The sequence below is a fragment of the Pristiophorus japonicus genome, chromosome 11 (genome assembly GCF_044704955.1).
Source record: "Pristiophorus japonicus isolate sPriJap1 chromosome 11, sPriJap1.hap1, whole genome shotgun sequence".
Lineage (NCBI taxonomy): Eukaryota > Metazoa > Chordata > Chondrichthyes > Pristiophoridae > Pristiophorus > Pristiophorus japonicus.
This window is the reverse complement of record NC_091987.1, coordinates 75,636,947-75,664,024: the sequence shown is the minus strand read 5'-3', so window position 1 is coordinate 75,664,024 and position 27,078 is coordinate 75,636,947. Positions and strand designations below refer to the sequence as shown.

General features: G+C 43.8%; 1 protein-coding gene across 1 annotated transcript in view; it reads right to left on the bottom strand.

Moving 5' to 3' along the window:
• Nucleotides 1-1,158: 1,158 nt before the first annotated feature.
• Nucleotides 1,159-27,078, bottom strand: part of LOC139276094 (potassium/sodium hyperpolarization-activated cyclic nucleotide-gated channel 2-like) — a 335,425-nt gene continuing 309,505 nt past the window's right edge. Inside the window, exons 8-11 of the mRNA XM_070893567.1 lie at nt 26,348-26,494; nt 16,374-16,611; nt 8,600-8,767; nt 1,159-1,279 (exon numbers count right to left, since the gene is read on the bottom strand). Coding sequence (XP_070749668.1) covers nt 1,242-1,279; nt 8,600-8,767; nt 16,374-16,611; nt 26,348-26,494 — 591 coding nt within the window. The 3' untranslated portion in view covers nt 1,159-1,241. The remainder of the gene's footprint in view (nt 1,280-8,599; nt 8,768-16,373; nt 16,612-26,347; nt 26,495-27,078) is intronic.

The following is a 27,078-nucleotide window of genomic DNA, read 5'->3' as shown; positions in this document are numbered from 1 at the left end:
TACTGTATATGGTCCACATCTCTGAGCCATACAGGAGGGCGGGTATCACTACAGCCCTGTAGACCATTAGCTTGGTGCCAGATTTGAGGGCCTGATCTTCGAATACTCTCTTCCTCAGGCGGCTGATGTCTGCCCTTGCTGATAATAGGCTCCCGAGATATGGAAAGTGGTCCACGTTGTCCAAAGCCGCACCGTGGATCTTGATGACTGGGGGGCAGTGCTGTGTGGTGGGGTCAGGTTGGTGGAAGACCTTTGTCTTACGACTGTTTAGTGTAAGGCCCATGCTTTCGTACCCCTCAGTGAAGATGTTGACTATGACTTGTTCAGCCTCTGAATGTGCGCAGACGCAAGCTTCGTCCGCATACTGTAGCTCGACGACAGAGGATGGGACGGTCTTGGATCTGGCCTGTAGATGACGAAGGTTGAACAGGTTCCCACTGGTTTTGTAGCTTAGTCCCACTCCAGTGGGGAGCTTGCTGAGTGTGAGGTGGAGCATTGCAGTGATTCGTAAACCACATCTAATAACTTAAATTCAAACTTACCTGAAAGATGTGTGTGTCCCTTTTTAAGAGGCGCTGACAGCGACTCTTGTCAGTCTGCTGAATGCTCAGTTTTAAAGTGAGCTTAGGACACAGCACTGAACGCAGCGCTAAGGTTGAAGTTCGCTGAGGAGACATTCAAGTCGGTGTGATTTTATTTACATGTCCAGTACTATCGGCAGCGCTAAGGCCTTCACCAAAATGGCGACCACTGAGTCCTACACGAGAGAAGGTCGCCATTTTTCGCAAGGACAGAGGAGCAAATGGGTGGAGGTAAGTGGCCCAATTTCTAGGCCATTATCCATATGAAGGTTATGTGACCTTATGGCCTTCAGTGTCTTCGTGATGACAGCTATCATTAAGGGGAAGAGCTTTGGAATTTCTACAATTCATGTATATCCAGCTATCAAGCTATAACCATGAATCAGTAAGAGCAACAGTGATGTAGATGAGTTCAGACTTTGGAACATTGTCCAACCTATAACCAAATCATGTTCTTTGCAAAATACTTTTAAGGTTTAATGTAAGATTGCCAATATGATGCCATTCTAGTTGACAACTTAAAATGATCTATTCTTTAAAAAAAACAGTTGTGTTAATAAGGGACAAAGAATAACTATGCAGTTTATTATTTTTATTGTAGTTGATTTTCAAGTGATATACAAATACAAAATATACAGATTTATTAAGTCATCCTGTACGCTAAGGAGGTACTTCAGGCTTCCAGCGATCTATGGCTTCTGACAATGAAATAAAAAAAAAGGCAAATTAGCAAAACCAACAAAGAAACATTGTACGGTAACATAAAATGAAACTAAAAATAGGGAATAATTAAGGGGTGAAATTCATCTTGGGCGGTAGCATAAAATGAGTGAAAGCAATCGACAGCTTGCTTTACACAACGCTTGGCTTTCTTTTCCATTGAACACCAATTTCACTCCCATAATGCTCAGTTTTTAATTTTTTGTTCTCATCAAGGTCAGTGATGTTAGTGCCGTGGATTGAAGGGCATTCTCATTTCAAGCACTCAGTGTCAACATCAAGCACACCCAGGTCAGGTATAGCACAGTCCAGATACACTGTAAAGCTCTTTTTAATCAGTTCCAGTGATATGCCTTAGCTCAAACTTCAGAAGAGCGCCCCTACTGAACTATTATGACATTCCAATTTCTCACATCCTCTCAATTAGTAACAATTAATGCCAAGTTAAGGGAAGTTTTGTTCCGTGGTCTCAGGAACTGGGTTGTAACTGCCTAGTATCATTTCAGATAGCATCCTTACTGCCAGCAGAGGGAAAAAGACTATCCTAATGTCCTGCCTATTATCCTATCAGTCTAAGCTGGATGGAAACCTAGGATCCAAAGTAAAAAGCCAATGTCGAACACATTCCACTACCTAATCTCCAGAGTTTTTGTTTTTAATTTACATTTTAGTTGTTTATTTTAGGATTGAACTGATTTTAATGATATTTTCTTGTCAGGTGAGTAGATGCATTTTGCTCTTTTTAGTGCAGACAAAAAGTGAGGACATCATTGTTAAATGCTAGAAGATCCTGCAATCTATGAGAGATTATACATACAGGCTCTTTTAAAACAAAACGTAATGATCTACTTCAAAGGGTGCTACTCTGCCAAGATACAAAGGGGATGAAATTCAGGTCGTAATGGTTGTGGCGGCTAATCGATTGAAATTCAGTGATTTAAAAAAAAAATGGCACCCAGCGATATTGGCCGGCGGGAATCGGCACTTGCATCAGTGTGGATGGGGAGTTTGGAGCGGAATTTGAACAGGGAAATTCACCTTCTGTTGATTTGGCCTTAACGAGCCAGCTGCTCTCTGGAGAGAGGTAATTGTGGAGGTCTAAGGGACCTCCATTCATGATAGGACCACCACCCAATGCAGAAAAAGGATGTTCCACCAACTGCTGACCTTCCATCTGCAAGCCTCTCCTTCATCCTTCTCTCATTTCCCACCTTCACTATATAGTCACTGAAGCAGAATTTCATTGTTGTGGCCTCTATATATATATATATGTGTGTGTTCTCGCAATGGAGGCTCCCATTCATGTCAGTTACAGTTCCATGTCAGGGACATTGACTTGTGCACTAATTTTTGAAGCCTCATGACACTGCTACTCAGCAACCATTCTTTGTTTTGCAGGCCAAGGTTGTGCACAACCAATTGGAGCGAACATAGAAACATAGAAAAATAGAAATTTTAGCACAGAAGGAGGCCATTTCGGCCCATCGTGTCCGCGCCGGCCGATAAAGAGCCGCACGGCTCTTGGTCAGCAGCCCTAAAAAGGTTACATATAAACCTATGAACAATGACGGAAAGGCAATGAGCACCCAGCCCAACCAGTCCTCCTCACACAACTGTGACACCCCTTATACTGAAACATTCTACATTCCTCCCCAACCGGAGCCATGTGATCTCCTGGGAGAGGCAAAAACCAGTTAAAAACCCAGGCCAATTTAGGGAGAAAAAATTTGGGAAAATTCCTCTCCGACCCATCCAGGTGATCAACTCTGCAGTACTTAGCATTATATCTGCGCCATCCAACAAAAGATCATCCAGTCTAATCCTAATTATCAGCTCTAGGTCCATAACCCTGCAGGTTTCTGCACTTTAAGTGCCCATCCAACCATCTCTTAAAAGTGGAGAGGGTTTCTGCATCCACCACTCTTCCAGACAGCGACTTCCAGATCCCCACAACCCTCTGCGTAAAGAAGCTCCCCCTCAAATACCCTCTAAACCTTCCACCAACCACCTTAAAACTATGCCTCCTCATAATAGATCCCTCCACCAATGTAAATAGACCCTTACTATCCACTATGTCCAGGCCCCTCAATATTTTGTACATCTCAATGAGGTCTCCTCTCAACTTCGTCTGTTCCAATGAGAACAAAACCAGCCTATCCAATTTGTCTTCATAATTAACATTCTCCATTCCAGGCAGCATCCTAGTAAATCTCCTCTGCACCCTCTCTAGCGCAATCACATCCTTCCTATAATACGGCGACCAGAACTGCACGCAGTACTCCAGCCGTGGTCTAACCAAAGTATTATACAATTTACGCATAACCTCCCTGCTCTTATATTCTATGACCCAGCCAATAAAGGCAAGCATTCCGTATGCCTTCTTAACAACCTTATCCACCTGGCCTGCTATTTTCAGGGATCTGTGGACAAGCACTCCAAGGTCCCTTTGTTCATCTACACTATTAAGTGGCCTACCGCTTAATGTATATACCCATTCCTTATTAGCCCTCTCAAAGTGCATCACCTCACACTTCTCTGAATTAAATTCCATTTGCCACTGTTCTCCCCACCTAACCAGTAGATTGATATCCTCCTGCAGCCCATGACTTTCCTCTTCATTATCAACTACACAGCCAATTTTAGTGTCGTCTGCAAACTTTTTAATCATACTCCCTATATTCAAATCTAAATCGTTGATATATACCACAAAAAGCAAGGACCCAGTACTGAGCCCTGCTGAACCCCACTGGAAACATCCTTCCAGTCACAAAAACATCCATCAATCATTACCCTTTGCTACCCACCTCCAAGCCAATTTTGGATCCAACTTGCACTTTGCCCTGGATCCCATGGGCTTTAACCTTCATGACCAGTCTACCATGTGGGACCTTATCAAAAGCCTTGCTAAAATCCATATATACTACATCGTACGCACTACCCTCATCGACCCGCTTGGTTACCGCCTCAAAAAATTCAATCAGTTTAGTCAAACACGATCTTCCCTTAACAAATCCGTGCTGACTGTCCCTAATTAACCTTGCCTTTCCAAATGCAGATTTATCCTGTCTTTCAGGAATTTTTCCAATAATTTTCCCACCACTGAGGTTAGGTTGACAAGCCTGTAATTACTCGGCCTATTCCTTTTTCCCTTCTTAAACAAGGGTACTACATTAGCAGTCCTCCAAACCTCCAGAACCGTGCCCAGATCCAAAGAGGACTGGAAAATGATGGTCAAGGCCTCTACTATTTCCTCTTTTACTTTGCTCAACAGCCTGGGATGCATTTCATCCGGCCTGGGGACTTATCTACTTTCAAAGCTGCTAAACGTCTTAATACTTCCTCTCTCACTATATTTATTTCATCCAGAATATCACACTCCTCCTCGATAGCAATATCTGCATTACCCCTTTCCTTTGTGAAAACCGATGCAAAGTATTCATTAATGTCATGTATGTACATGCTGTTTGTAGCCACCAGATGGTGTCATTGTTGGAGGTTACTGAGCAGCACCCACATGATGCTGCTCTGGTATAAAAGGCCAGTCATTCTGTGAGTCAGGCACTTTGGGCCGTAATAAAGCAGAGCTAAGGATGTACCTTGTTCAGTTAAACAGTAGTCAGTTTGTACCTTTTTTGCATACATAACATTTGGTGATGAGAATACAAGAGCCTTTGTTTGCAAAATGAGCACGATTGGATTTTTAGAGCAATTCATGGAGGGAGAAGATTGGGAAGATTTTGTGAGCCATTTGAACCAGTACTTCGTGACTAACAAAATGAAGGAGATCGGCGCCGGGCCGTGTTCCTCATTGTGTGCGGTTCAAAGATCTACGGTCTGATAAAGAATTTACTCATGCCTAGTGATCCAACAGAGAAAACGTACGAGGAGTTGTGTACATTGATACGGGAGCACGTCAAACCAGACGACAGCATTATCATCGAGATTTGGTTTTATACACACGTTCGATCGGAGGGCCAGAGCGCGGCGGAATTTGTTGCCGACCTGAGACGTCTAGCGGGACCGTTCGGGCAGACATGCTGCGGGATTTCTTCGTTACTGGTATCAACCACGAGGTGATCCTGCACAAACTTTTGGTGGTGGAGGAGTTGAATTTAAAAAGGGCCATCCACATCGCTCAATCATGTACGACAATGGACAGGAGTTTAAAGCAAATATCGGTGAAGAACCGAATCTCGGCAAGTACTGTAAATGCGATTGATTCGGCGTTCGGCAGAGCGGCACGTGGCAGGGCCTATCCGGCTGCATTCGCGAAACCTGTGGCTGCCCAAAGTCCGCCAGCGGGAATGTATCCGACTTCTCCGTGTTGGCGTTGTGGGGGAAATCATTGGCACCAGCAGTGCCGATTTAAGCAATCTAGTTGCAAAGGCTGTCTGAGAGTGGGGCATCTCCAGCGCAAGTGTACACAGATGAGCAAGTGAGCTGCGACACACCATGTGGAGGATGAGAGTCAGACTAGCGCAGATCCGGATACGCAATCCGAGATGCCAGAGGAGGAAGTATATGGACTGTACTCTTTGATAACCAAGAGTAAACCAATTTTGATTAATGTGAAGTTTAACGGGATACTAGTATCGATGGAACTGGACATGGGGCGAGTCAAACGAGAGGGCATTTAATAAGCTGTGGGATACTAAGACTGTGAGGCCCAGGCTGAGCCCTGTTAATGCCAAGCTGCGCACGTACACCAAAGAACTGGTAAAAGTGACTGGCAGTGCACAAATTAATGTGTCATATAATGGTATGGTTCACGAGTTACCGCTGTGGATTGTTCCAGGCAATGGCCCAATGCTGCTCGGCAGGAGCTGGTTGGAGAAAATCAGATGCGACTGGAACGACATAAAAGCGTTGTCATCGGAGGAAGATGCACGTGCCCAAGTATTGAGCAAGTTCCCCTAGTTGTTAAAACCGGGTATTGCCAACTTCACGTGCAGATCCACATGGATGCTGATGCAAGACCCATCCATCATAAAGCTCGGACAGTGCCATATATGATGAGGGAGAAGGTAGAAATTGAAATGAACAGACTCCAGCGTGAAGGGATCATGTCACCGGTCGAATTTAATAAATGGGCCAGCCCCATTGTTCCTGTGCTGAAAAGTGATGGCACAGTCAGAATCTGTGGAGACTACAAGGCTACAATCAACAGGGTTTCGAAACAAGATCAGCACTCATTACCGAAGGCTGATGATTTGTTTGCGATGCTAGCCGGAGGGAAGTTGTTCACAAAACTGGACTTGACGTCGGCCTATATGACGCAGGAGTTGGTCGAGGTGTTGAAGAGATTTACGTGCATTAACACGTACAAAGGACTGTTTATTTACCACAGGTGCCCGTTTGTAATTCGCTCGGCTGCAGCTATATTCCAGAGGGATATGGAAAGTCTACCGAAGTCCATTCCCAGAACCGTCGTGTTCCAAGATGACACCCTGATCACCGGTCGTGACTCTAAGGAACATCTGAACAACCCGGAAGAGGTTCTACTGCGTTTGGACAGAGTGGGACTCAGACTTAAATGCTCGAAGTGCGTCTTCATGGCACCGGAGGTCGAATTCCTTGGGAGGAAAATTGCCGCTGATGGCATCAGGTCTACTGACGTGAAAACCAAAGCCGCAGAACGTGACGGAGCTGCGATCATTCCTGGGTCTACTCAACTCCTTTGGTAACTTCCTACCTAAATTGAGCACCTTACTTGAACCACTGCACATGCTATTGAGAAAAGGTAACAACTGGGTGTGGGGCGCATTGCAAGACAGAGTTTTCGAGAAAGCCACCAATCTGCTTTGCTCGAACAAGCTGCTGGTACATTATGACCCATGTAAACATTTAGTTTTGGCCTGTAACGCATCGTCATATGGAATTGGTTGCGTGTTACAACAAGCCAATGAGTCATGCATCCAAAAGTTTGTCTAAAGCAGAAAGAGCCTACAGTATGGTAGAAAAAGAAACTTTAACATGTGTGTACGGTGTTAAAAAGATGAATCAATACCTGTTCGGTCTGAGGTTTGAATTAAAGACTGATCACAAGCCGCTCATTTTGTTGTTTTCCAAGAGCAAAGGTATCAATACCAACGCTTCATCCCGCATCCAAAGGTGAACGCTGACATTATCTGCCTATGATTATGTCATTTGCCACAGACCTGGCACAGAGAATTGTGCCAATGCTTTGAGCCGGTTGCCGTTGCCCACACTGGAGGTGGAAACGCCACAACCAGCAGATTTAATGTTAATCATGGATGCTTTTGAGAGTCAAGGTACTCCTGTTACGGCTCAACAAGTTAAGACCTGGACCAGCCAGAACCCGATATTATCGGTGGTAAAGGGGATTAGTCTGCCAAACCTAAGCAAATGTGCGAGGAGGCCAAACCGTACATTCGTCGCAAGGACGAACTGTCTATTCAAGCAGATTGCATATTGTGGGGCAATCGAGTTGTAATGCCTAAGAAAGGGAGAGAGAAGTTTGTGCATGAGTTACACAGCACACATCCGGGTATAGTAATGATGAAGTCCAGGTCCCACGTATAGTAGCCAGGAATGATTCTGAGCTGGAAGCATGCGTGAATCAGTGTAACACCTGCATGCAGCTCAGCAAAGCACCAGCGGAATCACTGTTAAGTCTGTGGTCATGGCCATCCAAACCTTGGTCCAAGATCCATGTAAATTTTGTAGGTCCTTTCCTGGGTAAGATGTTTATAGTGGTGGTGGATGCTTATTCACAGTCACCTACGCAATCAGTGATTCATACACCTCCAATATTTAGCCATTTTGATACAAACATAAAAAAAAGAGAGTGAGGTACATCTGACTTAATAACAAAGTGCCACTAATATTATTTCCTCCAAATGCCATGCAAGCATACAGCTAAAATTCAGCCCCATTGAGGATAGGATTCCAGCCAGGATCTTACAAGGAAAGGTGGTTTGTAGTTTAAATAGGTGTTTCAATGATAAAGCTGCATCTTTTTTCCATTTTATTGAACCTGCTCATCCAAAGGTCTGTAATTCCTAGGTCTGACTGATGCACATACATGAACAAACCTATCCATTAATTCTTGCCAATCACATGATACATAGACAGATGGAACATAGTAATATTATTTTGCACGCCTGGTAGGCATATACATACACATATCAATAGATACCATCATTGGTTTGTGCTTCCAGATATCATAGCAGACACAGAAGCATTTTAGATACATCCAGACAGCCACTGGAATTATGGAGTATCCTCCCAGTATCACTTACAATTAACAAACAATGATCTACTGGATTGTCACTTACTTTTGAGGGCTTTTTGCCTTTTGGTTGCCATTATCATTACCTCCTGCCTGACAAAAGGAAATTGCTTCAACAACTCATTAAATTTGTCTGCTCTCAATGAATATAGTTTGCAGACAGTTATTGCTCGTACGGTTGCTTTCCGGTAACCTTTAGTGAGAAGACAGATCTCTGAAAATCAATAAGAATTTTAGTAAATAACATCAGCTATGTTTTATTTTTACAGTTTGTATCAATATTCCTATTGACACACAATACAATTTACAGTTCTGTGGAAAAATGTTATGGGTTTACCTCTGGCTAAAAAGATATTGGCCTGGATTTTGATCTCAGCAGCAAAGGAATGGTTTTTGCCGTTCACCTCGGTATAGTTGCCTAGAGACTTTTTGCGGGCTTGTCAGTGGAGATTTCTACTAATCTAATGCAATGCCCTTTACAGGGCATGTGTGAACAGCGAGGCTTTTTCAACCAATCAGATTGAAGAATCCTCACTGAGCCACGCAGACTGCAAACCAAGAATTAAAAAACAGGATTTACAGGATTACAAATATAATTTACATTTAACTCATGTACAAGAAATGAAATAAAGATTGGGACATACAGATTAGATTAAGGGAGAGAGATAAAAGAGAAAAACAAAAACTAAAAAAAAAAGATTTATATATTTTTTTTAAATCTTCATCATTCATTTTCTTCTGAGCCAATGAGACTCCATACTTGTAAAATTATGTTTACAGGGCCAGGGCGGTTCTTCAGCAGTAATTATTTATTACGCTGATAAAAACTCAATCACTCCCAAATGTGCTAGCCCTAATTTTTCCGCCATTTTTAGTACGAGACTAGTGTATTAATATCCTAAATTTATGCCATTACAGTGATTTCAGTGCCAAGTCTATCGACGAAGACAGCAACAGTGCACCCTGTGGAGGAGCAGAGTATCTCTGACAGGGGCTTCTGGATTTCCGCGTTTAACTGCGCATGTGCAGGCACCAGAAGTTGCTGACTGATTTGCGTTATAACAAGCGCCGTTAGTCTCGCCGTTATTATTTCAGCAAAATCTGGGCCATTATGGGGCCCATTATAGCTATTATTTTAATACATGCAGAAAATATATATTATATCTTAACCTGCACAATTGAGGCATTATAATGCTCAAAATAAATAATACCTTCACTGGAAAGGGAAGGGAGTAACAGTTGGCCCAGTGTGAAGTGCAGGTAAAGGGGACCATGCAATATTATTCCTCCCCAATTTGTGCCAACCTACTGGGAACAAGAGTGCAGGTGTGTATGTAAGAAAGCTTTTTACAATTTAAATGGTTTCAGACAGATATTCCATCTGGAAATAACTATAGCACCCACTTACCACAAGTAAATGATTTTCCAGGTAGTAAGATTATTTTGAGTAGTATTAATGAGCAGCATTAATATCAGTTTATATATTCCAATGTATAATTACCACAGTGATGAATGCTGGTGAACTAAAAACAACAATTTTGCAAATCAAAGATGGAGATGTGATGGAAATGCTTTGTATTCTTTAAATGTACCAAATACAAACTGACTACAGACACCAAACTATGTGAAATGCCTGAATTCTAAAATAGCAAACAGCTTCTTTATTAAGTTAAATTGGACTTCCTGATGCTGTAAAACAGTTGCTCATCATCTAATGTAAAATTGGCTATCATTTTTAAATGTATATAAAGCATTAATGACAGACCATGCCCTGCATGATAGTTGGCTGTGATAGGTAAATACTTAAATTATAATTGAGCAAGTAATTGAATATAACTGATGTCTTGTGATCCTGAATGCCTGCCAAAATTTATATAAGCTAACCATAATTATTTTTGTAATATTGTCTTTATTGAATTAGTCAGGTAAATATTGTCTGGAAATACTAGAAAGTTAGTATCTCTCTGATCGTCCAAGATTAACTGTTTGTTTAAAAAAACTACTTCAGCTGTTAATCTTATTATATTGTAAATCTGCAATATAGAGAGAAATATGAACACCAAATTTGCACAGGCCACAATCCTGGCAGTTGGACCAGGATTGCGCCCGCCGATGTCCTCTAGTGCCAAACCTGCTGGGGTATATGGAGGTCAACGGAACAGCGACTCATCTACATGGGGCTGGCAGATGCCAGAAGAGGGGAACACCGGCATAGGGTATCCCCACCCGTGCCTCCTGACATGGAGAAGTGTTTGCCGTAGTCAAAAGTTTCACCCCAAACACGACTACCCAAATACTCCTGGCATATCCGAGTCCTGGCCTATTTCTGGGTCCTTCCAGAGTTACGAACGGAATACACTAGAAGGCTCATGCAAATTCTGGGCCATCATTTATAAACTGTATGATTAAAGAGAAACCACCGGAGAGATCCATCATGTGGGGATGTGGATTGAAACTATTGTGTTCTTCAATCAATTTTGAGCAGAGGAAATCAGTTTGATATACTATTTACATTTTACTACACCTGTACTCAGTACTGGCACAGCAGGATGTTCCATAAGCATCATCTGTGTTTGAATTCTATGAAATGATAGCCAATCTATTTCATTACAGTATAAATGATAAAAACAGAAAATGCTGGAAATCTCAGTGGGTCAGGCAGCATCTGTGGAGAGAAAAACTGAGTTAACGTTTCAGGTCAATGACCCTTTGTCAGAACTGGTGAATGTTTGAAAAGAACAGATCTTCAGGAGCACTGAAGGGGGGGGGGAGGGTGAAGAATTAACAAAAGGAAAGGTCTGTGAAAGGGTGGAAGGCAGGAGAGATTAGAGACAAAAGGGATGATGGGCCGAATTGAAGTGGTAATGACAGAAGTTAGAAAAAGGTTAGTCTAGAAAGGGTGTGAATGGCGGAATAATGACCAGCTGCCATTGGAGACAGATTAAAAATAACATAAGATCGGGGGGGGGGTGGGGGGGCGGCGGGGGGAAGGGAGCCAAAAATGGGCCACAGGTTATGTTCTGAAATTGTTGAACTCGATGTTGAGTCCAGAAGGTTGTCAAATGCCTAAACGAAAGATGAGGTGTTGTTCCTCAAACTTGCGCTGAGCTTCATTGGAACAGTGTAGGAGACCAAGGACGGAGATGTCAGAGTGGGAGTGGAGCGGGAACTAAAGTGACAGGCAACTGGAAGCTCAGGGTCACATTTACGGACTCAACAGAGGTGCTCCGCAAAGCGGTTACCCAATATAATAACAGTTCTAGTTTGTTTATGTATTTGTGTTGGCAACATCTTGAAAATAAGTTGGTCAAATTATATGGCACCAATCAATGAACCATGCCTGCCTGACGTTCGTGATTTTGATTGACAGCTGTGAGTCAGGCTTGAGAGAAGGGGTGGGCTCAATGATTGGCTACATTTCTTGATTGCCAGCTCTGTGACCATAAGGTATTGATCAGAGGTTGCTTTAACACAACTAGACAGTCAGTTTGCAATTATCAGCTAAACTAGGCTATTTTGATTCCAAGGCAGGGGTGCACTACATAAAGGATTGAACGTTTCCTTTGTGTCTTGATGACCAAAACTGAGCAACAATATCATGGTGCTGTCTGACCAAAGCACTGTGCATTTTAAGCAAATCCTCTCTAACTTATACTACAATGATTTGGTAATATACTTTGTATTCTGTTTACTTTGTAAGTGTTGCTCTAGTGACTTGACATAAGTGTCAAATGGACACATTTTTTTTCAATCTCCCTTTTAGTTATTTCCACATAATATGTATGTCTCCAGTTGTTTCTTCAATGCTGCAGTACCTTATACTTATATTGCTTTTCAACTTTCATCTGTCACTGATCTGCCCATTTACAGATTTTATCTAAGACAAAAAGCAAAATACTGCAGATGCTGGAAATCTGTAAGAAAACAGAAAATGCTGGAAATACTCAGTAGGTCAGGAGAGAGCATCTGTGGAGAGAAAAACAGAGTTAACGGCCGCGATCTCTACACACGTGGCGGGATCGGTGCGGCCGGGGTAGGTGGTGTGTTGAAAGCCTGCTCCTGACTCAAGCCCGCGCTCTCTCCCGAATTTTCTGATGATTGGGCTTGTTAAGCCCGCCCTGCGGTCTTCCCAGCCAATTAAGAGTAAACCAGTCTGATGATGTCATTTGATGACGCGTCATTAGCTGGTTTTCTTAAAGGAACCATGCCCACAATGGTTTTGACAGTTCTTCTGTCACTGCTCTGCAGCATTGAGGCGCTGCAAACACTGAGAAGCACTGCATAGAGGTGCACGGCTGCACCCAGGCTCTCCCATCACTCCCTCCAGATACTTATGGAGAGAGTGACAGCATGCAGGGAGGTCCTCTTCCCTTCCCATGGGCGGAAGGGACCTACCCAGGACACCAACGTAGCCTAGTTGCACATTGCACAGGAGGGCACAAGCAGGGACGTCATCAGGATGACCAGGCTGCAGTGGCACAAACCTAACACTGATCTCAGTAGATCAAGAAGCGTTACTGCAAAGCCACACTCAACCTTATCCTGCTGTGCCACTCATCACATCCTTCCCTACTCTACCCCTGCACATCCTTTATCACACCAACTTACCTTGCACCTCCACCCATCCCTCTCTTTTTCTATCTACATTATCAGTTCCCCATTTCACTAGCCACCCCCCACCCTCATCTTTGTCCAATCATACCAACTAACAACACACAAGGGTAGGCACGGGTCCTTTAGCCGATGTTCATGTATAGTTAATGTTGATGTGTTGTCAAACATTGAAATCTTTATTTTCAGCACTTTGGCTTCTTGGACAGATTTCTGGGCACCTTTGGAAGTGGTTTAGTGAATTGTAGTGAATGGTGAGACATAAGGGTACCCTCACAATGGTGATGAGTATAAAAGGAATGGGTTGGACATTGCAGGGATGCTTTATGGGGCTGGTGTGGGGTGGTGCCAACCTGGCAGTTAGGGTGCACAGCATGAAGTGAAGTAAATGTGGCCATGGTGAGGCAATCCCTGGCCTCCCAGGCAGCAAAGTGGTCGGATGCTGATGCACTGTGTCCTGTGCAGCATCAGGTGATTGCGGAGAAGGTTGGTGTTGCTGTGCTGATGCTGGTGTGTTTAGTGATGTTGGTGATGGGGCTGATCGTGGTGGGATTCTAAGGACCAAGGTGAAATTTGTTCAAGGGCACCGATGCCGCTGGAATAGATGGCAGGTGAGGTTGAGATGACATAAGCGCTTTGTCAATGGTAAGAGAGGTGACAGTGTCCAAGGAGGTGACAGTGAATAGAAAGTTCACTGCAAACACTTCCAACCTGCATACAGCTGAATAGTCTCTTCCAAAACCTGTAGGCATCAGCTTCTGACATTGGAAAGTGAACAGCTGTGAAACTTCTGCAGCTGTCAACCAGCCAAAATGATGGAGAGTCACTGAGAACCCGACTCCATTTGTCTAGTGTGAAACCCGAGGCACGGCAAACCAGTCAAAAGGTTGGTAAAATTGTAATTGCCTGCTTTTAACCATCTTACTACCTTTTAATTATGTAAATGACATGTCCCGCTGCTTGCTGTCAGGTCTGCGATCCGAACGCAGATATGATAGTTTAGAAACTCACATGGAGGCAGGTTTAGAGCGGGATCCCAACTGCTGTCAATCAGGGCCATTTTGACAGCAGGCCCTCCTCCAAACCCGCACTCTTAGGGCTGGGAAGATTCCGGCCAATGTTTCAGGTCTGTGATCCTTCATCAGAACTGGTAAATGTTACAGATTTTAAGCAAGTACAGGTGCAGGGAAATGGTGAGCAGGGGGTGGAGTGTGGTGGAGAGAGGAGGAGGCAAGAACAAAAGGGAAGGTCTGTGATAGGGTGGAAGGCAGGAGTGATTTAAATGACAAAAGTGATGATGGAGCAAGACAAAAGGGGGTGGTAATGAGCAAGTCCAGGACCTGCTGTCCATTAAAATGGGAACAGTGGTTATGATCTGAATTTGTTGAACTCGATGTTAAGTACGGAAGTCTGCAAAGTGCTCAATCAAAAGATGAGGCATTGTTCCTTGAGCTTCCGTTCAGCTTCATTGGAACAGTGTAGGAGGCCGAGGACAGAGACTTCAGAGTGGGAGTGGGACGGAGAATTAAAATGGAAAATGACTGGAAGCTCAGGTTCATGCTTGTGGCTGAAAGGAGGTGTTCAGCAAATTGATCACCCAATCTATGTTTGGTCTCCTTGATGTAGAGGAGACCACATAGTCAGCACCGGATACAGTATACTAAATTGAAAGAAGTACAAGTAAATTGCTGTTTCACTTGAAAGGAGTGTTTGGGACCGTGGATGTTGGGAAGGAAAAAGGTGAAAGGACAGGTGTTGTATCTTCTGCGCTTCCATGTGAAGGTGTCATAGGAAGGGGAGTTGGTGTTCGGGATGATGAAAGAGTGGACCAGGATGTCGCAGAGTGAATGGTCTCTTTGGAATGGTAAAAAGGGTGTAGAATATGCATTTGGTGGTGACATCGTGCTTGAGGGTCACAGATCTAAAACATTAACTAAGTTTCTCTCTCCACAGATGCTGCCTGACCTGCTGAGTATTTCCAGTATTTTCTATTTATATTACAGATTTTATCCAGCTGGCTGTCTTCCCCAACTCAAATTTCCCCTGATTTAATGAACTTGACCATTTTGCATTGAGTCTTGCTCACAAGTAAATTATAAACAGTAAGGGTTTAGCACTGAACCCTGAGGCATTCCACTCATACTTCACTCCACTCCAATACCACGCCCCTAACTGTTACCTATTGCTTCATTTCCTTTAGCTATTTTCTCATCTATTTTCAGGTTTTACCTAGAATTCCCACTGCTTTAAGTTCAGCCTTTTATGAAGAAACTCGTCAAAGGTTTTGGAAATCAAGATACTCAAATATCACAGTCCATTTGGAATGCCACTAAAACGTCAGTAAGGTTATTGAAGCAGCCTTACCCTCCTGTGCTGGCTGCTATTAATTAGGTTAGTATTGCATAGATAATCTACGTATCAAGTTTGGTCCTCAAAGTTTCATATATTAGACTTACACTTTGGTCTAATATATGAATCAATGAAGAATATCGTTTCTGCTGGAGAACCGTCTCTTATTATCGTATCGTCCTTCTGAAAGACTTCATGGCACAGATTTGTGATAATAGCTTTCAAAAAATATAGATCCCCATTTTGAATCTGGGTATTTGGTGCTTGTTTCTACAACAACAACTAGCATTTAGTTTACATCTTTAATGTAGGAAAACATTTCAAGGACCAGTTACCAGGTCTAGATGAGAGCTGCCTCTTGTAGCTTTTAGCTTTCTTCACGCATTAGTTATGAAGCAGTTATGCATTACATTTACCAATTCAGATTTTAAATCACTTGGGCATTACTAATTTATAGTAAGTTGGTTAAAATCGCCTATTACCCATAAATTTTCTGTTTTCATGTATTTATTTCTCCATAAGGTATTATCCTGGTTCTGACTTTTAGTAGTAAATCCCAAATGTTATTTAAACTCTTCTTGAGTTAAAGCAAAATACAAGATGTTAATCCCGAAACTGAGAAGTATGGGGAAAAACAATTATGCACTTTAGATTTGTTTTATTCCCCTAACTCCTTTAACTCCAAGAATCAGGAATGCTGCTCTGAAGTTAGAACAGCCAGAATTGAAATTCGCATTAAAAATCAGAATGCCCCAATTAAATTGATGGATATGAATAGAATTCTAAAATTCTAGTTCAGGTACATTGTACTTCCCAGCCTCTTTAGCATTTTCACCACTGAAGATCTTGTGTTCACAAACCTCCAAAGTAAGCACCATCCGAAAGGTGCTTTTGATAATACGCTGTCTCTACTGAAACGATACCAGACTCAATGAAGAACATCCTTTCTGCCATAGCACCCTCTCTTATTATCACATCGTCCTTCTGAAAGACTTCGTAGTGCAGATTTGTGATAATAGCTTTCAAAAAATTTGGATCTCCATTTTGGAACATCGGCACATTATTGACCAGACTTCTGCATAAGTAACTTAGAACATCCTGGAATAAAATAACAAGGCAAACAACTATTCACAAATATTGCTTTTGAAGAAGAGATCGCAGATAACTTGTGATTGACAACTTGACAGTCAAATAAGTTTTTCATTATTAACATGCCTGTTTTAGTGGGGTGACCTTTTAAATTCTAGACTAGATTGCAAAATGGAACCCTTTATAGAAGTCAAACATTTCATCTACAGAGCAGAGTATATGAATGCCAGGAGCCTAACATCCAGGACATGGCTGCAATGCCAGAAGAAATTCATTCATTCATTTCAATAGCATTGTTAAGGTAAGAATCCAGAGGCTAGATTTTACACTTTTGTGCAGATCGCCCAAAAATGGGCAATATTTCCGGAGTGGGTGGAAAAAATGGGTTTTCAGATCGCCGGCTTGTTGCCCATTCTCAAAGCCCCGAATCTCCATTTTTGAAACTGGGCGTTACTGCGAGCGATATGCAATGGGCGTTAGCGTTAAATCTCTCTGACCTTCTGCCGTAAAGTGTTGCCATCCTTAGTAAATGCATGGCAACGCTCGATTCCTGTGATTCAGGAGATCAAGGGTCATCATGACATGCGCAGAAGAGGAGACAGACAGAGAGGGAGCTGAGAGGGACTGAAAGTGTGTATGGCTGTGATGTGTGCTTGTTTGGCTGAGGGAGATTCACCAGCAGCAAAAAGCCTACTAAGCACCAAGAACATAGTTGGCACCGAGTTTTTGTCCAACAAATAATATATAACATGGAAGGGACGTAGGAGGCCCTGGAGGTGGTAGCCAGGAACTCTGGTGGCAGAGGGCTCCCAGTGGTCCCGGAGCGCGGCACTGCACCCCAAGGTGATGCACCCCCATTGCCAACCACACATGAAAGCCAGCAGCATCATTTTGCTTCTGGCTCGGAGCACGTTCCCATCTCGGGACCGTCATCTTCCGTATCCGTCCAAGCAGCGGTTCGGCCGTCATCCAGCACCCCCCCCCAATGAAGCATCGTCTGAGGAGCTCCTCAGCCAGGCGGCTTGGAGTCAGGAGGGGAAGGGGCAGAGATGGGGAGGAGGAGCAGGGGGGTGGGGGGGTAGGGTTGGTTTTTTCAGAAATACTTATGATTTCAGACAAATGTTCGGTTTAAATGATTTTATTGAACAAAACCTTGTTGCGCATTGGCTCAGATAGCTGCAGCATTACACGCTGGTGATTCCTTAACATCTAAGGGTATAATTACACTTAACTTCAATTAACTTAAATTTTACTGTCACCAAGGTGATGCCCACAATTGATGTATGACCTGCACATCCAGCAGTGTGTCAGCCTTTAAATACCACCAACATTCTTTCAGGAAAAGCGCTCATTTATGAGCTCCTGATGTAAAAATCTTGCAGCTATCATGCCACCATGGCCCTTTCATGCAGTCTACAGGGGGGTGAGGGCATGGCTTCAGCGTCAGCCTGATTGTCTGGCCCGATGTCAGCGTCCGCCTCCTTGTCCTCCTCTTCCTCTCTCTGCTGAGGTGGATTGTCATACTCTTCTGGCAATTCTTATTCCCTCCTGATAGCCAAGTTGTGCAGCATGGAGCACACCACCATGAATTGAGCTACTTGCTCAGAGTGGTATTGGAGCTCGCCTCCTGAGTGGTCCAGACATCTAAAGCACTGCTTAAGCAGTCCAATGGTTTTCTCCACGATATTGCGAGTGGTTCTGTGGCTTTCGTTGTTTCGCTTCTCAGCTTCATTGCGGGTGTTGTGCAGGGGAGGTCATCAGCCAGGTGGCGAGGCCATATCCTTTGTCACCAAGCATCCAGCATTGACCTTGAGGCTGATTGTTAAACAAGATGCTGCCCAGAAATTTAGCATTCACTGCCATAATAATTTGCTGGTTTGACAACGAGTTGCACATTCAGGGAGTGGAATCCCTTGCGGTTCCCGAAAACATCTGCATCCTGAAAAGGTGCCCGCATCGCAATGTGCGTACAGTCTATTGCTCCCTGCACCTTGGGGAAGTTAGCAATTCGGTAGAATCCTAAGGCACTCTCAGTCTGAGCCACCCTGGTCATAGGGAAGCTGATAAAGTCCATCCTGCGTGCGTACAGGGCTTCAATGACCTGTCTAATGCAGCAATGTGTGGCGTGCTGAGACAGACCGCAAATGTCGCCAGCTGAGGCCTGAAAAGAACCCGCGCGTAGAATGACAGTGCAGTACTGATGGTGCTGGCAGGCTGTAGATCTCCCCTTATCAGCTGCCATACCTCAGTGATAACCTCTTTGTGGAAGCGCAGTCTCCGAAGGCAGGTGGCGTCGGGCAAGTTGAGGTAAAACTGCTTCTCCCTGTACTTGCGGCGGGTGTAATGTCTGGTCCTCCTCATCAGTCTGGCATGTCTTACATTGGGCATATAATGCTGTGGAACGTACCTTCTGCCATCTCGAGTCTGCAGCATGTAATTGGTCATCAAGAGAGGGTGAGAAAGGACAGGCCCCATTCCAATAGCTATCTGTTTTCCACCGATTGGTCACAAAGAATGAATGTCCCGACGGAGACCCCTTTTAAATTCCAATCATTCACAGTATGATAAAGATGTTTGTTCAGATGTTCACATCACCTCTAAAGACCTCCAGAGTACATCCGAACTCCTCGAGGTTGAAGCAGAGCAGTCTTTTAAATGACGCGACATGTGATTTAGAACATGGCGTCCATAACGTTGTGAGTAGTCCCGGTTAGTTCCACTTTTTCCCGGCAGTTTTTTGGGCAAGTGATATTGTGGGCGAGATGTGTGCGAGGTGGTGAAAGTGACGCTGGGCGATCTCCTGGGCATTAGTTTCAGCAACTGTGATCTTTACGACAAAATAAAATTGGCGGGCGGTATTATTGAATCTCGATGTTAATTACGTGCGGAAAGTAACGCTGGCCGATATTATGCGTTTTGTCCATTTTGATGATTACGCCCCAAAAAAGTGGGCAGGCGGTATTATTTTTTCCCGCATTACACACATGGGGAAAGTAAAGCTCGGCGATAAGTGTCTGAAAAATGGGCGTCAGTTTCCATTTTGTGGCTAAATGGGCGATATCTGGGCATGATACGTCATTTCAGCGTTAAAATGGATGTTACGTGGGCGTTATGCATGCAGAAAAAGTGGAAAATCTAGCCCCAGCTCTCTTACTCTCACAGCTGTACCACTTACAGCCTCACTAAACATAAGACTCACAGCACTCACAAGACGCCGCTCCCCACTTCCCATCATTCTCCTACAATCACTGCACCATACCTTCTTCATCTCATATTTACTACTTCTACAACCCTCAATTACCCAGCACTCACACCGACTCTCAGCTCTTCCACCATGAGAGGCACCTTCTCCAAACACCTCATAAGATTCTTACTAACACATTCCCTTCTTTCTTGCAGGAGAAGCCGGCACACAATTCAAGACAGAAGGCTGGCACCAGAGAAAGAAGAGCCCATCTGAACACCCAACCCACCTCAAAGAAAATGTGCTTACCATCATGGGCAGGGGCAGAGTTGAGGCCGTGGCGACTGGGAACATTGGAGAAGGCGTTGCACAGGGTTTCTTCATATCCAATCCTCCTTGTCCCTTCTGACCTTCTATCTCTGCATGACAAGCTGCAGAAGCTTTCACCACCCGCTTCTCTCTCTTTGTTCTCCCTTCAAACCACAAGCTAACCCTTGTCCGTCTCTTTCATTTCAGGTGCTGAGAATGTGGATGCCCTTGTGCCAATGCAAGAAAAGCAGGCGAGCCTTCAGGAAGAAGCACCATCACTCGATCTGACTCTCGCAAGCATCAGCTCAAATACTAGCACAGACTTCAGAGGCTAGGTTAGAGCAGGTGTTTACACATGGTGACTCACTTGTTCGCAGGAGCTAGCGCAGGAGGATAGGCCGTCACAAGTGCCAGCTCGCCTGAGCAAAGTTGCATACTAATTCTGCTGTAGAGGACTTAGATGGCCTCAAGGGCCCAAACTACCAAAGAAGTCTGATGAGCATTTATCTATCATTGCCTCCTCACCAGATACCTGGACGGCTTTCTGTCCCCAGGAGGAAGTGGATGTCCTGCCTCTTCTCCACATCCTGCACCATGGAAAACCTTGGTGCATGCTCTCTCCCTACTGTAGCCATTTCAATTGCAAATAGTAGAACAACAGATCTTGTAGCCAAAACCCACCTCCCCTTTAGAGGTGCTGGCTGCCTTTAAGAAATCACACCCCACCTCAAGTGGCATGCAGCCAATAAACAGTGCAGGCAGCACTGAGCACACTCATGAATAATCATAATTTGTGGAGCACGGATCATAATCATAGCACGGATTTTCCATTCTGCCTGTATTCCTCTCAACTGACACAGGTAATCCCCATCCCCGCACACATTTCCACTTGCTCCCGAAATTCTAGGCAGTAGCTGTAAGATGTTGAGTCTATAAGGGGCACATATAATGACAGACATGCAGTCCATTCTATATATAGTAACTGATCGTTAATCATATTTAATGACATTGTGTTACAATATGTCAGTGCGCCAAGGCTTCCAATTCTAAGCTGCAACTTGAATGTGTGTCCTGCATCCATGGTAATCAATGAGAATGCTGTAAAGCTGCTTGAGGGCTTTGCACCATTCAGAGGGCTGATACACATGCATATTAGAGCGTGCACATGGCTTTGCCAGGATAATGCGTTTCTCAGTGGTATAGGGCAGCATTGACTGCTCGCATATGGCTTTGCAGACGCTCCATCTAGATGCTGAGATGTACCACAACTGCAAAAGTTACAACTCGCAGAACGTGCAGTTGTTATGTGACCATGCTCACCACATCATGATGGTGAATACCCAGTATCCTGGCAGCAGTCATGATGCTTTTATTCTGCGCCGTCTGTTGTTCCCTCAGTCTTTGAGCCATCACGACAAACCAGAGGGTGGCTACTGGGCAACAAGGGCTATCTGCTGACCACTGCGCTTATTACTCCGCTCCACAACCCAACCACACGGGGGCAGCATGCGTACAATGAAAGCCATGCTGCCACACGGAATCTAATATAGCAGACCATTGGGGTCTTTAAACAATCTTACGGTGCCTGGACCGCTCTGGAGGAGCCCTGCAGTATTCACCAGAGCGCATCTCAAGATTCAACATGGTCTGCTGCATTCTCCACAACCTCACCATCATGAGGGCACAGCCCTTGCCACCAGACATACAGCGACCAGCTAAGGAGGGCGAGGAACATAAGAAATAGGAGCAAGTTGGCTATTTGGCCCTTTGAGCCTGTTTCATCATTCAATAAGATAATGGCTTATTTTCCACCTCAACTCCACCTTCCCGCATTATTCCCATATCTCTTGATTCCCTTAATATCCAAAAATCTGTTAATTTCTGTCTTGAATATACTCAATGGCTGAGCATCCACAGCCCTCTGGGGTAGAGAATTCCAAAAGATTCACAACCCTTTGAGTAAACAAACAGCGAACTTCAGGAATAAATGGCCAACCCCTTATTCTGAGACTGTGACCCCTAGTTCTAAACTTCCCAGCCAGGGGAAACATCCTCCCAGTATCTACCATAGAAACATAGAAACATAGAAAGTAGATGCAGGAGTAGGCCATTCGGCCCTTCGAGCCTGCACCACCATTCAATATGATCATGGCTGATCATTCAACTTCAGTACCCCATTCCTGCTCTCTCTCCATACCTCTTGATCCCTTTAACCATAAGGGCCACATCCAACTCCCTTTTGAATATATCTAACGATCTGGCCTCAACAACTTTCTGTAGTAGAGAATTCCACAGGTTCACAATTCTCTGAGTGAAGAAGTTTCTTCTCTTCTTAGTCCTAAATGTCTTACCTCTTATCCTTAGACTGTGACTCCTGGTTCTGGACTTCCCCAACATCTAACTTGTACAATCCCGTCAGAATTTTATATGTTTCTATGAGATCCCCTCTTATTCTTCTAAATTTCAGTGAAGCCTAATCGATCCAGTCTTTCTTCATGTGTCAGTCCTGCTATCCCGGGAATCAGTCTGGTGAACCTTCACTGCACTCCCTCAATAGCAAGAATGTCCTTCCTCAGATTAGGAGACCAAAACTGCACACAATATTCAAGGTGTGGCCTCACCAAGACTCTGTACAACTGCAGTAAGACCTCCCTGTTCCTATACTCAAGTCCCCTCGCTATGAAGGCCAGCATGCCATTTGCTTTCTTTACTGCCTGCTGTACCTGCATGCCTACCTTCAATGACTGATGTACCATGACACTCAGGTCTCGTTGCACCTCCCCTTTTACTAATCTGTCACCATTCAGATAATAATCTCCTTCCTGTTTTTACCACCAAAGTGGATAACCTCACACTTATCCACATTATACTGCATCTGCCATGCATTTGCCCACTCACCTAACCTGTCCAAGTCCTCCTGCAGCCTTCTAGCATCCTCCTCGCAGCTCGCACTACCACCCAGCTTAGTGTCATCTGCAAACTTGGAGCTATTACATTCAATTCCATCGTCTAAATCATTAATGTATGTTGTAAATAGCTGGGGTCCCAGCACTGAACCCTGCGGCACCCCACTAGTCACTGTCTGCCATTCTGAAAAGGACCTGTTTATTCCCACTCTTTGCTTCCTGTCTGCCAATCAGTTCTCTATCCACGTAAATACATTATCCCCAATACCATGTGCCTTAATTTTGCACACTAATCTCTTGTGTGGGACCTTGTCAAAAGCCTTTTGAAAGTCCAAATACACCACATCCACTAGTTCTCCCTTATCCACTCTACTAGTTACACCCTCAAAAAACTCTAGAAGATTTGTCAACCATGATTTCCCTTTCATAAATCCATGCTGACTTGGACCGATCCTGTCACTGCTTTCCAAATGCACTGCTATTACATCTTTAACAATTGATTCCAACATTTTCCCCACCACCGATGTCAGGCTAATCAGTATATAATTCCCTGTTTTCTCTCCCTCCTTTTTAAAAAAGTGGGGTTACATTAGCTACCCTCCAACCATAGGAACTGAACCAGAGTCCATGGAATGTTGGAAAATGACCACCAATGCATCTACTATTTCTAGGGCCACTTCTTTAAGTACTCTGGGATGCAGATTATCAGGCCCTGGGGATTTATCGGCCTTCAGTCCCTTCAATTTCCCTAACATCATTTCCTGACTAATAAGGATTTCCCTCAGGTGAGATCACTTCTCATTCTTCAAAATTCTAGGGAATATAGGCCTAGCCTCCTCAATCTCTCCTCAAAGAACAATCCCCCCATCCCAGGAATCCATCTGGTGAACCTTTGTTACACTCCCTCTAGGCAAGTATATCCTTACTTAGGTGAAGGGACCAAAATTGTACATAGTACTCCAGGTATGGTCTCACCAAGGCCCTATATAATTGTAGTAAAATTTATTTACTCTAAACTCCAATCCTTTTGTAATAAAGGCTAACATACCATTTGCTTTCTATTTGCTTGTTGTACTGCATATTAACTTTCAATGATTCGTATACAAAGGCATCCAGGTCCCTCTGAAAACATACAGTTTTGGTCTCCTTATTTAAGGAGGGATATACTTGCATTGGAGGCAGTTCAGAGAAGGTTCACTAGGTTGATTCCTGAGATGAAGGGGCTGACTTATGAAGAAAGGTTGAGCAGGTTGGGCCTGTACTCAGTGGAGTTCAGAAGAATGAGAGGTGATCTTATTGAAACATAAGATAATGAGGGGGCTCAACAAGGTAGATGCAGAGAGGATATTTCCACACATGGGAGAATCTAGAACTAGGGGGCACCTATTTAAAACTGAGTTGAGGAGGAATTTCTTCTCTCAGAGGGTTGTAAATCTGTGGAATTCTCTGTCCCAGAGAGCGGTGGAGGCTGGGTCATTGAATATATTTAAAGCGGAGATAGACAGATTTTTGAACGATAAGGGAGTAAAGGATTATGGGGAGAGAGCAGGGAAGTGGAGCTGAGCCCATGATCAGATCAGCCATGATCTTATTAAATGGCGGAGCAGGCTCGAGGGGCCAAATGGCCTACTCCTGCTTATGTTCTTATTTCCAAATCTCTCACCATTTAAAAGGAAGAGGAGGAGGAGGAAGAAGCAGAAGAGGACAGGGAGGAAGCGGAAGAGGAGGGAGCGAAAGAAGAAGTGTAAGAGGAGAAGTGGTAGTGGAAGAAGCAGAAGGGAGGAGGCAACCCGGACAGACCCTTTCTGCCCAGGCTGTCCGTGATCGACTCATTCAACTGTGGTACCAGTGAACACAACCCCAATTCCCCATTCAACAATAATCCCACACTTTACCTTCCTTCTGTTACTGACCATTACAGCGTCATCTTGGCCAAAATGCTGAAATAAAAGCCACCACAAAAGAAAAATTCCAATCCAACTTTGTACATCAATCCATCTAATATTACATAAAAAAATCAACTAATCATCCTTGTGCATTCCTTTAGTGACTATCTTGTTTGTACCCTTACCACGCCTACGAAGTGCTACACCAGTGGCTGCAGCATGGCTGGTGGAAAGCTGCTGACTTTCAGTGGGGGAAACTGCAGATGGCCTTGCCGGTGACCTTGAGCAGCTCTGGACCTAGTAGGCCCGGTTTCGGACTGCATCACCTCAGCATGGGTGGCAGCAGTCCCCCGGGAGGACAGATTGCTCGACTGGAGTGACACCCTGCAAGCCCCTTTCTACACTGGTAAGCACAGCCATGATAGCAGCAATCTGAGCTTGCTTGGCAGCAAGCTGAATCTGCATGAAAGCAGTCTGAGCTTGCATGACAAAAGTCTGAGCTCCCACTGCAGCACTTAGACATTTCTGCTTGTGCTACAATGGAAGCTGAGACATCAGCCATCAGACACTGCATCATGGTTGGGGTCCACAAGTGCGCTAATGGAGTTGCCCATCACTTCCATGTTGAAAATCATGGGCTCCAAGCTCTGTGCAAAGCCATGCAAAAGATTGGTGCTGGACTTTACCATATTCTTGACGTTGCATTCAGGCTTTCTAACTCATGCGCGATCTCGCCCTCTGGGGAGCTGGCACCTGAGCTACCTTTTTTCCCCTTGCCCTGGCTGCAGGCCACTTGTGCATGGGGTCTCACCATGTGCAGATCCCATCTATTCCTGCAAGTTGCAATCCCAAACAGTTGCAATCTAAACTGAACTTAGACTGGATGCTCATTTTCTAAGTTTAAATATGTAAAAGATACTAATCATTTGTTTTTTTCACTCATACTAGTTGACCAATAACAATTGGTGAATGTTCTCCTGTTAATAGAGAAACACACACTAGTGTTCCAGTACTTCTTAGGCCAGAAACGCATCCATGCCTTGTGGAAGGAGAGGATTTGATGGAATGCTGAACAAATTCATTGGAGCCAAAATAGACCAAGGATTTTTTTTGTGTTGCAACCATCCAATAACATTTAAACAAGGCTTAATGATATAAAACATTACAAAAATCTCAGTTTCTAGTTAATTGTGTGGAAACCAAGAGGTTCAGAGGAAAGGAATAAAATTTAGGGCTCTACAAAAATTAATTCACTGCATAGGTGAACAATAAATGACTCATTATTATCAAAAAATGTCTTAAAAAAATATTATTGTTTCCATGTTATTTTCAAATACAAAGAATTAATTATATTTTAAATGTTATAAATTACTTTAAGTATCATTTTATGCACATTTTTTAAAAACTTACTATTTCCTAGAGGTTCAACATTCTGCATGCATTTTGCCACAGTTCAATACCTCTCTCAGATACTCTGACATCTCAGCAACAATTCCTTCTTGATTAAACCATTTGCCATGATAACGTTCTTTGTAATAGTTTGAAATCTTCAACCGTAGAAGCCGAGGGAATCTCCTATTGCTCATGTACTCTTCTACTTGACACAACTAAATTATAAAATAAAGGATTATTATTTAAACTCTAATCCCTTAGTTAAACACTTCAATCCTTTAAAGTGGCCATAGATCCAATGATGTAATGAACTGGGCCTGTACTTGAGGATGTAACAAATTTGCAATTTTTTGTGTAATATATTTTAACTCTCAGCAAGTACTTGATAAGGTGCCTCAGTGTAGATTTATATCTAAAGTGTAAGGATAAAGGAGAAAGATAATAAACTGGATAAATGAGATTGATTGCTATTGAGATAAAGCATGGTGAGGCCCGCTTATGGTCACTGTACAGCAAATAAGTTTATGCCGTGCATCTTACCATCAGCCATATACTGAGAGGAACTGGCGGGGATTCTCTGATGCAGCACTGGAAGCATTGGTCCAGGAGGTCAACTCTAGTGGAGGGGTCTTTCTTCCACAGGGAGGCCAGGAGGCCCTCCAGAAAATAGACAAGAGTGCAGTGGGAGCAAATAGCCAATGTGGTCAATGCCAACAATATCGTTGCGAGGCTCTGGACTCAGTGCAGGAAGAAGTTTAATGACCTCACATGAGTAGTCAAGGTGAGTGAATTCATCTTC